This window comes from Oncorhynchus masou, chromosome 15 (assembly GCF_036934945.1).
Source record: "Oncorhynchus masou masou isolate Uvic2021 chromosome 15, UVic_Omas_1.1, whole genome shotgun sequence".
Classification (NCBI taxonomy): Eukaryota; Metazoa; Chordata; class Actinopteri; order Salmoniformes; family Salmonidae; genus Oncorhynchus; species Oncorhynchus masou.
Window position 1 is genome coordinate 23,030,322 of NC_088226.1, and position 11,911 is coordinate 23,042,232.

At 40.7% G+C, this 11,911-nt stretch overlaps 2 protein-coding genes across 2 annotated transcripts; one reads left to right on the forward strand and one right to left on the reverse strand.

The window, feature by feature from the left end:
• The first annotated feature begins 317 nt into the window (after positions 1–317).
• On the forward strand, positions 318–2,378 carry LOC135555947 (ferritin, middle subunit-like). The gene is made up of 4 exons (XM_064988764.1): positions 318–730; positions 1,079–1,225; positions 1,456–1,581; positions 2,014–2,378. The coding sequence occupies exons 1-4, from the start codon at positions 629–631 to the stop codon at positions 2,167–2,169; spliced, it is 531 nt and encodes a 176-aa protein (XP_064844836.1). The 5' UTR covers positions 318–628; the 3' UTR covers positions 2,170–2,378.
• Positions 2,379–9,357: 6,979 nt separating this feature from the next.
• Positions 9,358–11,356, reverse strand: LOC135555951 (ferritin, middle subunit-like). Its single transcript, XM_064988768.1, has 4 exons — positions 11,003–11,356; positions 10,490–10,636; positions 10,140–10,265; positions 9,358–9,706 (listed from the first exon to the last, which is right to left on the reverse strand). Exons 1-4 carry the CDS (start codon positions 11,102–11,104, stop codon positions 9,551–9,553), a joined length of 531 nt encoding a protein of 176 aa, XP_064844840.1. The 5' UTR covers positions 11,105–11,356; the 3' UTR covers positions 9,358–9,550.
• Positions 11,357–11,911: the final 555 nt, after the last annotated feature.

Below are 11,911 nucleotides of genomic sequence, written 5' to 3' on the forward strand. Positions count from 1 at the left end.
GAGATAAGCCCATTTTTTTCAAATTACTTGAGGATTATGATCGAATACAAGTTTCGTAATGTTTAAGCTTTTACAAATGTACTGATATAAGTGGATGCATGTGGCATTCCGGAAACTTTGAGAAGAATTCTGTTTATTTGTGAGTGGTGTTCACACGCGTACCTCCTCTGTCATTGGCTAGAATGGTCCCACCTGATCTTGCCTGTCTTCATTCATTGAGCACATGTATTTCCAGTGTTAGAGTGGTCACTCGGCTCTCTTGTCAATATAATAAATACTCTTTGCTTTAGGTCATGTGTATGAGTGGGCTCGTCTTCAAATGATCCGCCGAGTTCCTTTTGAAATTCTAAAGGTGATTGGCTACGCTCTGTGAGGGTGGATTTCACTGACGCATTCCGTTTGGAACAATAAATAGAGCGACCAAGGATCCTTCCAGTTCACAAGTCTGAGAAGACGCATGAAGAAGTTCTTGCTTCAACAGTGATTGAACGGAACTCCTCTGCCTTCGTCCCGCAATAATCGAACATTCCGGATTGATAACACATCACTGACTTGAACTGTAATAGCAAAATAGTCTAAGAAACTCTATTTTTATACCTTTCATTTTGATATTAAAGAATCTGCCGAGATGGAGTCTCAGATCCGCCAGAACTATCACCACGATTGCGAAGCTGCCATCAACCGGATGATCAACTTGGAGATGTTTGCCTCCTACACCTACACTTCAATGGTAAGGAGTCTACCAATATGACCGTTCTGTTGATTTACCTGTGTTATTATGCCTGGGCCTAAATATCTTTTTCACTTGACTTTTCTAGACAATCTCAACTCCGTGAAGTACATTTGAGTTTTACTTGGCTAGGCCATTAAGAGCCTTCGGGTAGATATAGCTTTCAAATGAAGCCGGGAATCTATCCTACCTTGGTCAGAGCGCGAAACAACTGCTTGACAGGTTAAATGTCAGGTTACCAAGTAAACGGACTAGACTGATTCATCCCTATATCATCAAGCTTAGTTGCCACAACAAGATCAGAATGTTGTCGTATTCGTTTTCTTCTAACTATGTTTATCCACCCAGGCTTTCTATTTCTCCCGTGACGATGTGGCTCTGCGTGGCTTCGCACATTTCTTCAAGGAGAACAGCGACGAGGAGCGGGAGCACGCCGACAAGCTACTCTCCTTCCAGAACAAGAGAGGTGGACGCATTTTACTCCAGGACATCAAGGTGAGCATCGTGGAACACATTTCAGATTGTAGACTGTTAGAAAATGTCTTTACTCCATGGAGGAGAGTGTCCAGCATTAAGTTGATCTAGAGAACCTGGCAGTAGTCCTAAACATACTGCTTCTAACCACTCAACTGAAACTGTGAGGGGTGTAACTCTGTTCACTTTATCCTGACCTTAATGTCTGCTAGTAGTCCTCAACACTTCTATGCTCACTCTGTCCTGTGTAGAAGCCAGAACGTGATGAGTGGGGCAATGGGCTGGAGGCCATGCAGTGTGCTCTGCAGCTGGAGAAGAATGTGAACCAGGCCCTGCTGGACCTGCACAAGATTGCCTCTGACAAGGTTGACCCCCATGTAAGTTATGGTGGAACCACATGTATGTATCACATTGATTACAGGTACTGTCCCAGGAGATGATCAGGATGTTGTAGCTCTGATAACTAATGACGCAGGATTGTGTGACCTGCTTCACACGCACACAATGCATAAGGGGCCGCAGGTTGTCTAGTGGTTAGATCGTTGGGCCAGTAACAAAGGTTGCTGCATTGAATCCCCTAGCTGACAAGGTAAAACTATTCTGCCCCTGAACAAGGCAGTTAACCCACTGTTCCACATTAGGATCTCATTGTAAATAAGAATTTGTTCTTAATTGACTTGCCTAGTTTTAAAAGATCAAAGCTGGAAACAAATGATCTGTCCTTATGCCATTACCACCAGGCTCTTGTGTTACTGTATCTACAATGGTCTGTATTCATTCTCTTGTCTGACCTGTGTTTCCCTCTTTAGCTGTGTGACTTCCTGGAGACCCATTACCTGAATGAGCAGGTGGAGGCCATTAAGAAGCTGGGAGACCACATCACCAACCTCACCAAGATGGATGCTGTCAAAAACAAGATGGCAGAGTACCTGTTTGACAAGCACACCCTGGGAGGCCAGAGCTAAACCACTTCCATCCCCAGGCTACGGCCTCCAGCCTCAGACCAGGACTCCTGACTTCTCTGATCGATCCTCCTAGCTTTGCATTTATAGGGAGGGGAATGTTAAACTGGTTCATTGCAACACTGCTGTGACATTGATGTTTCTGTTGACAACACTATACTGTATTTTGGATGCAAGGCTTCTTGTTAAACAATAAACAAACTTCAGTGATATTTTTTTAAGTGTTTACCTGTAGTAATGGATGTTGTAAAAGTCTATTCAGGTTCATTGCTCGTTTACTGAGCATCTTCAAACCAGTAATAAATACTGATAATTGTAGACCTACTAGTGGCTGAGGGTCATAACAATAGAATTTTAACATGAGTTTTTATAAAGGACGGTACCTATGACCAGAGGTTGTCCTTTACTGTTTCTTGTAATAGTGCCATGTCAATTAAGGACCCAGCTGTCAACTCTCGCTCCATTGGAGTTAAATGGTTAATTTAAGTTGATGTAGACCATTACTCTGCACAACACAAGTTTATTAGACAGCCTAGAGGTCAATCAACCGTGAGCCAGCTGTTATGGCACATTTCTCTAGTGATGGGAAGTTCGGCTCTTATCGACACATCTTCACTCCATGTTTATTTCAGTTGGTAATCTCCAATAGTTCCCTTACAGCAAATTGTGAACTGAATACTCAAAATAGTAATGATTCTACAAGCCTCAAGTTAACCATAAGGGTCTCATTGGAGCTGTCATATGGTTGCAACGCTACTGTTACTTTACTGAACACTCATTTTGGTAATTAACAGGCAAGTTAAAGTTTAACACTTGAATGGAAAAGAATATGGATTTCAATATATAGATATAGTAAATTAGTTTCTGGTGGCCAGACCATTTGGTTAAAGGGGAAAATAGGCTAATGGGAACTGTCTAACCAGCGATGGCATTGTCAACTGCTTAACTTTTCTCTTTGTGCAACAAAGTATTGACATGGTAAAATTTAGTATGTTTGTATGGTATTCACTTGGTTTATATTTAGGGTAAAGTTTCGCAGCTTTGTCATTCTATTTGAAAATATATGTTACACAAAGCCACACAGAGGGCATGAGATTTGTAATCTGATGTACCCAAAAAGCCAGCTTGATGGCATCTGATTAAATTGCATATTCCTTAATTTACCAATATTTGTTATGGATCCCTATTTGCTGCTGTCAAGGCAGCAGTTAATATTCATGGGGTCCGGCAAATTAAAGGCAGTTATATACAATAAAACTAACCTTATTACTAAATAGATTTCACAAAACATAATGGGTTCCCACTCAGGCCACTACTCGCCTACCACATATCTACAACACAAAATCCATGTGTGTGTGTATCTGTAGTGTATATGTTGTGTTTTTATGGTTTTAAATATGATTTTACTGCTTGCATGAGTTACTTGATGTGGAATAGTAGCCATGTCATGGCTCTCTGTAGTTCTGTGCACCTCCTATAGTTTGTCCTGTACTTGGGTACTGTGAAGAGACCTGGTGGCATGTCTTGTGGGGTATGCACAGGTGTCTGAGTTGTGTGGTCGTAGTTCAAACTGACAGTTGGGTGCATTCAACACGTCAATACTTCTCACAAATACAAGTAGTGATGAAGTCAATCTCTCCTCTACTCTGAGCCATGAGAGATTGACATTCATAATATTAATGTTAGCTCTCTGTGTACATTTAAGGGTGAGCCGTGCAGGCCAGTTCTGGGCCAATTGTAATTCTCTTAAGTCCTTTTTTGTGGCACCTGACCACATGACTGGACAGTAGTCCAAGTGCGACAAAACAAGGGCCTGTAGAACCTGTTTATAACTTTAACTTAAGAACAGTCTTAGTTAGTATGATAGAATTGTAATGCTAAGAGATGGATAAAACTGTACCGGGTGGGTACCTGCTTTTTCAATTTCAGTCAAGGGAAGGGTTTACTATTTTAAAATCTAGTCCAGGGGAAGGTCATGTAATTTGAAATGTATGAAACTACAATATTTCTCAGTGTTTAAGAATTAGTTGCTTATTCGGCAACATATCGATGCCCGATTCCACCTGATTCTCTGCTGGGCGTGAAATATGACGTGTGCCAATAGGCTATTTAGCGTGGTTTCAATCAAATGATTCATAGCCTATAGGCTACAGGATACGAAGTGCATGCTCAGAGAAGCACTGAGCAAAGTTATATTTCTAAGATAGCTGCTGGGATAGCGTAAATAAAACTAGCCTGATTTACACACTGCAACGGACTTTCCAACCCTGAGGCCTGCTCTGCCCTTGCTGATCAAAACCTTTTCTTTTGCTGCCTAACCAGTGCTGTGCTGTGTAGGCCTACAGTGGCAGTTCAGGAGGAGAGTCAAAGAATTCCTCAGAAAATTATTTTTGATTAGGCCTCGTCCAAAAATGCAATATCTTGCGCCTAGACTAGCCTATAGCCTATGTTCTGTTCAGTTTGAGAAGGAGAGCATTTGAGGACCGGAGTTCAACTTTGATAGCTTGCTACTACTATAATTGATTTGAAGAAAAACAATATGTTTCTTTCCCATGATGTCTTTATACAAGTTATTGACATCACAACAAGCCAGATTTTAGTTACTTTCAATGTGGTGCTGAAACTTGAAGCAACATTCGCAGCACAATCAATTGGAAATAGACAGCTGATGGTGCTGAAAATAGACAAATAAGAGTAGGAATAATTCATTTAAACCGTCTTCATTTAATTAGACTTTACTAACAACAAGAGGGCTTTGTGTTGGAGCCTATTTCTTCATATTTAAGAAACAAGAGGAAGCTCTACCTGTTTCACAGACAGAATTAGGCTATAGGCTGCTATATCCATAGATTTGTTGTTCAATTCCTCCACCCACCATGCACTCTTTAAATAGCCTCCCTCCATGTCAGTGAAGGGCTGTTAAGTTAAAACCAGTACTGGAATTCAGGGGGTATGAGAGGGCATGCCATAGGCCTACCTTTTACTGAAGACAATTTCAAAAAGCAAATGGCAACTTAAGATTTTGAATAAAATAAAACAGATCCGATTACATACAGTGATCTATACCAGCACTATACCAGCACAAAAAAACAAGCTGAATATACCCTTGAAAGACATGACTGCATATGGGAATATCATCATTTAGTTTCTTTGACATTCAGTCTGAGCTATAATCTTCTATAGCGGAGAAGGCAAAAAATGTTATTTACTTGGGAAGAGGGGGGAATGTCTCCAGAATATAGGACCAGTCAAAAGTTTGGACACACCTATTCATTCAAGGGGTTTTCTATGTTTTACAATGTGAATAATAGTGACGACATCAAAACTATGAAATAACACATATGGAAACTAAAAGATTGTGGGAGATGTTCTGTTAAGGCTCCCAAGTGGCACTGGGGTCTGAGGCACTGCATCTCAGTGCAAGAGGTGTCACTACAGTCCCTGGATCAAATCCAGACCTTATTACATCCAGCTGTGAATGGGAGTCCCATAGGGTACTGCACAATTGGCAGTGTTGTCTGGGGTAGGTGTCATTGTAAATAAGAATTTGTTCATAACTGACTTGCCTAGTTAAATAAATAAAGCACCTCTCTGCAGCTTTTGACATTATTGATCATAATCTGCTGCTGGAAAAAGCGTAAGTGTTATGGCTTTACATCCCCAAATGTATTGTGGATCTAGAGTTACCTGTCTAACAGAACACAGAGGGTGTTCTTTAATGGAATCCTCTCCAACATAATCTAGGTAGTCAGGCATTCCCCAGAGCAGCTGTCTTGGACCCTTACTTTTTCAATCTTTACTAATGACTTGCCACTGGCGCTGAGTGATGCCTGTGTGTCTGTGTATGCTGATGACTCAACACTATACACATCAGCTACCACAGCAGGTGATATAACTGCAACAGTTAAGAGCTGCAGTCAGTTTCAGAATGGGTGGCATGAAATAAGTTAGTCTTAAATTCATTAATTTCAAAAACTAAAGGCATTGTATTTGGGACATACAATTAAAACACTAAACCCTAAACCTCAACTAAATCTTGTAATGAATAATGTGGAAATGTAACAAGTTGAGACAAAACTTTTGTCATGGTCAAAACATGTTCTTAGCTACTGATACAACAGTAGCTTAGATTGGGATAGGTCTGTCCATAATAAAGCAAAGCTCTGCCTTCTTAACAACTCTATCAACAAGGTAGTGTCATGACGTTGGCCTGGGGGTAAATTTATGACAGTCATAAATACCTCTTCCCCCCTTTTTCCTCTCTCTACTGATGTTACATTTGCAAACCCCTTGGTTAACATAGAGATTCTGGTAACATCAGAAGGTGGCGGGAAATGAACTATATTCTGGTAATCCGACCAATTGAACATATGCGGTGGTACTTAAGGAATATCATGTCAGTTCGGTTGTCATCTGAGACATTCTCATCAATGATAAGATGACAAACTCTACAGTGGAAAGTCTACACATCAGAGTTATCGGATTCACATGGAATTGTTGTTCAATTTAAATGTTTCAATATGAAAGTATTCGTGATGCGATGAAATGTGATTTTAGCTAAAATGTGAGATTTGGGTTTTCATAAGGTAGGGCTCTGCTCAATCAGTGGCCCGCCCCTGTGAAGGGACATGGGCTATAAAACTTTTCAAACACGCCCTCCTCTCCCTACCTATATAAAGCCTTGACGACAATATAACCTCCTGTTCCGAGGATGTGAGGACGACAGTCCGATGTCAGAAGGGTTCAGATAATAACTACAGAACGAAGCCAACATCGTTGTGAGCTTTGGTTGTGAATGGTATGAACTTTGAACTCTTATTCACTACAGAAGTGATACCTCCTAGCCGTTGAGTTAGCAACAGCAGCTGCAAACGCAGGTTAGGAAGGAACATTACCACACAATGACGTTACTACAACGTATCCAATTTACCAGCAGAGACATTCTTCAAAGGACAAAGGACTAGGTTGGGCAACACGGCCTTCCATCTACCACCAACCTACCGAAGCGCGGCTCAGAGTAAATATTTATTGCATTTTCCTTTTCCAAATGGGCGGTAATTTAGAATGCATAAGATACTGTATTTATGATAGCACAGCTTCTTCCTTTGTTACTCAGTCTTCCCACTCTTTCACTCAAACCCAGACCCTTTTCTTTTGTGGAACAAGCTGTCATATCTGTTCCGCCCGCTTGGTACGTTTTCCTTTATGACGTAATTTGTAATCGTGGTATAATTCATTCTTTGTATATGTAATTCTATGTGATTAGTTCGGTATTTAGTACATAAATAATTAAACTCAATTTTGGATTGCTGATTCAACTTGTTAGCCAGGGTTCGTGAAGATAACCAAGAATTTACAACTTTCAGATGAGACTGAATTAAGGTGACGATTAATATTGACTGCTATATTGATGTAAAATATTACTGGTTCTTTAAGAGTTTATTCGGAAGATAACAGCTCAAAAAATATTATTTTGTGATAAATTATTTTATAGAATAGCATGTCATATCACTTAATATGGCATAGCCAAAGACACGACAGAAGGTTCTACAGGCCCTTGTTTTGTCGGACCTGGACTACTGTCCAGTCATGTGGTCAGGTGCCAAAAAGGACTTAGGAAAATTACAATCGGCCAAGAACTGGGCAGCACGACTCACCCTTAAATGTACACAGAGAGCATACATTAATATTATAAATGTCAATCTCTCAAGGCTCAAAGTGGAGATTTACTTCATAACTACTTGTATTTGTGAGAATTATTGACATGTTGAATGCACCCAGCTGTCAGTTTAATCTACGAGCACACAACTCAGACACCAATGCATACTCCACAAGACATGCCACCAGGCCTCATCACAGTTCCCAAGTCCAGGACAGACTATGGGAGGTGCACAGTACTACAGAGAGCCATGACATGGATGCTATTCCACATCAAGTAACTCATGCAAGCAGTAAAATAAGATTTAAAAGATAAAAATACAATTTATTGGACATCGAGGACTGTGGAGAAACATTTGCACTATAGACACACATGGATTTTGTGTTGTAGATGTGGCAGTAGAGCAGTGGCCCGAGGGCAAACCTTAATGTGTTGTGAAATCTGTTTTAGAATGTAATTTTAGTTTTATTGTATAGAACTGCCTTTAATTTGACAGACCATGAAGAGTAACTGCTGCCTTGACATCAGCTAATAGGGATCCATAAATGCAAATGTTAGTAAATTAAGGATTATGCAATTTAATCAGATGCCATCAAGGCCTTTCTGGGTATGTCAAATTATCACAAAACTCTGGCCCTCTGTATGGCCTTTTTACACGTTAAATATGTTTTCAAATAGAACGACAGTTGTGAAACTTTACCTTAAATATTAACCAACTTAGTGAATACCATTACCATAAAAATTTACTCAATTTTACCATGACAATACGTCTTGGTTTTAAATGATGGTGGCAGTTGTGAAAAGTAGCAATTGCTGATTACACACTTCACATTAGGCTATTTTCCCCTTTAACCAAGTGGTCTACTTGAAACTCATATACTCTGGACACATTAACAATGTCTATCAATATCTCTGCCAGTTAAAGTTTAAGTTACGCTTGTATATCAATTACCAAAATGAACATTCAGTAAATTACCAGTAGCTCTGAGTCCGCGTGACAGCTCCAATAAGCCCCTTATGGTGAACAAGAGGCTTGACTCGTTACTATTTGGAGCATTCAGTTACTTGATGTAGGGGAACAATTGGCATTACCAACATAAATACACAAGAGTAAAGAATTTGGTGTCAGTAAGAGCAAAACTCTCAATCACTTAAAAAAATAAAGCATCATAACAGCTGGCTAACAGGTTTGATTGACCTCTAGGCTGTCTAATAAACTTGTGATGCAGAGAAAAGGTGTAAATCCACTGAAGGTAACTATTTAACCCCTATGACCCTAGAGATGATCATTTCTGCTCTTAATTGACCTGGCACTATTATAAGATAAGGTAAAGGAAACCCTCTGTGGTAAGAGGTAACATCCACTAAACTCTTGTTAAACTTTTATTGTTATGACCCTCAGCCACTAGTAGGTCTACAATTGTCAGTATTTATCACTGGTATGAAGATACTCAGTAAAAGAGCAAAGAACCTGAATAAACTGTTACAACATCATTACTACAGGTCAACACATAGAAAATATCAACAAAAACTTCAGTGAAACGTTTTATTGTTTTAACAAGATGCCTTGCCTCCAATACAGTAGTGTTGTCAAAAACACCAATGTTACAGCTGTGTTGCACTGCACCAGTTTAACACTCCCCTCCCTATAAATGCAAAGCCAGTAGGATTGATCAGAGAAGCCAGGATCCTGGTCTGAGGCTGTAGCCTGGGGATGGAAGTGGTTTAGCTCTGGCCTCCCAGGGTGTGCTTGTCAAACAGGTACTCTGCCATCTTGTTTTTGACAGCATCCATCTTGGTGAGGTTGGTGATGTGGTCTCCCAGCTTCTTAATGGCCTCCACCTGCTCATTCAGGTAATGGGTCTCCAGGAAGTCACACAGCTAAAGAGGGAAAACACAGGTCAGACAAGAGAATGAATACAGACCATTGTAGATACAGTAACACAAGAGCCTGGTGGTAATGGCATAAGGACAGATCATTTGTTTCCAGCTTTGATCTTTTAAAACTAGGCAAGTCAATTAAGAACAAATTCTTATTTACAATGAGATCCTAATGTGGAACAGTGGGTTAACTGCCTTGTTCAGGGGCAGAATAGTTTTACCTTGTCAGCTAGGGGATTCAATGCAGCAACCTTTGTTACTGGCCCAACGATCTAACCACTAGACAACCTGCGGCCCCTTATGCATTGTGTGCGTGTGAAGCAGGTCACACAATCCTGCGTCATTAGTTATCAGAGCAACAAAATCCTGATTATCTCCTGGGACAGTAACTGTAATCAATGTGATACATACATGTGGTTCCACCATAACTTACATGGGGGTCAACCTTGTCAGAGGCAATCTTGTGCAAGTCCAGCAGGGCCTGGTTCACATTCTTCTCCAGCTGCAGAGCACACTGCATGGCCTCCAGCCCATTGCCCCACTCATCACGTTCTGGCTTCTACACAGGACAGAGTGAGCATAGAAGTGTTGAGGACTACTAGCAGACATTAAGGTCAGGATAAAGTGAACAGAGTTACACCCCTCACAGTTGAGTGGTTAGAAGCAGTATGTTTAGGACTACTGCCAGGTTCTCTAGATCAACTTAATGCTGGACACTCTCCTCCATGGAGTAAAGACATTTTCTAACAGTCTACAATCTGAAATGTGTTCCACGATGCTCACATTGATGTCCTGGAGTAAAATGCGTCCACCTCTCTTGTTCTGGAAGGAGAGTAGCTTGTCGGCGTGCTCCCGCTCCTCGTCGCTGTTCTCCTTGAAGAAATGTGCGAAGCCACGCAGAGCCACATCGTCACGGGAGAAATAGAAAGCCTGGGTGGATAAACATAGTTAGAAGAAAAAGAATACGACAACATTCTGATCTTGTTGTGGCAACTAAGCTTGATGATATAGGGATGAATCAGTCTAGTCCGTTTACTTGGTAACCTGACATTTAACCTGTGAAGGAGTTGTTTCGCGCTCTGACCAAGGTAGGATAGATTCCCGGCTTCATTTGAAAGCTATATCTACCCGAAGGCTCTTAATGGCCTCGCCAAGTAAAACTCAAATGTACTTCACGGAGTTGAGATTGGCTATTAATTGTCTAGGACTACAGAAAAGTCAAGTGAAAAGATATTTAGGCCCAGGCATAATAACACAGGTAAATCAACAGAACGGTCATATTGGTAGACTCCTTACCATTGAAGTGTAGGTGTAGGAGGCAAACATCTCCAAGTTGATCATCCGGTTGATGGCAGCTTCGCAATCGTGGTGATAGTTCTGGCGGATCTGAGACTCCATCTCGGCAGATTCTTTAATATCAAAATGAAAGGTATAAAAATAGAGTTTCTTAGACTATTTTGCTATTACAGTTCAAGTCAGTGATGTGTTATCAATCCGGAATGTTCGATTATTGCGGGACGAAGGCAGAGGAGTTCCGTTCAATCACTGTTGAAGCAAGAACTTCTTCATGCGTCTTCTCAGACTTGTGAACTGGAAGGATCCTTGGTCGCTCTATTTATTGTTCCAAACGGAATGCGTCAGTGAAATCCACCCTCACAGAGCGTAGCCAATCACCTTTAGAATTCCAACAGGAACGAGGCGGGTCATTTGAAGACGAGCCCACTCATACACATGACCTAAAACAAAGAGTATTTATTATATTGACAAGAGAGCCGAGTGACCACTCTAACACTGGAAATACATGTGCTCAACGAATGAAGACAGGCAAGATCAGGTGGGAGCATTCTAGCCAATGACAGAGGAGGTACGCGTGTGAACACCGCTCACAAATAAACTGACTTTTTCTCAAAGTTTCCGGGAATGCCACATGCATCCACTTATATCAGTACATTTGTAAAAGCTTAAACATTACGAAACTTGTATTCGATCATAATCCTCAAGTAATTTGAAAAAAAAATGGGCTTATCTCACGCAGACATATCTTGGGCGGAGTAAATGCTCTCGCCTTGACCTCTTCATCTCGGTCCGTTTTTACTTTGTTTATTTCAAAGTAACATTCTATTTGGAAACAACTAAAGCAGTCGTATCAGCCAAAAGCAATGCTAACAGTGCAGGTCCAACTACATATGTTATTGTAGAAAAATG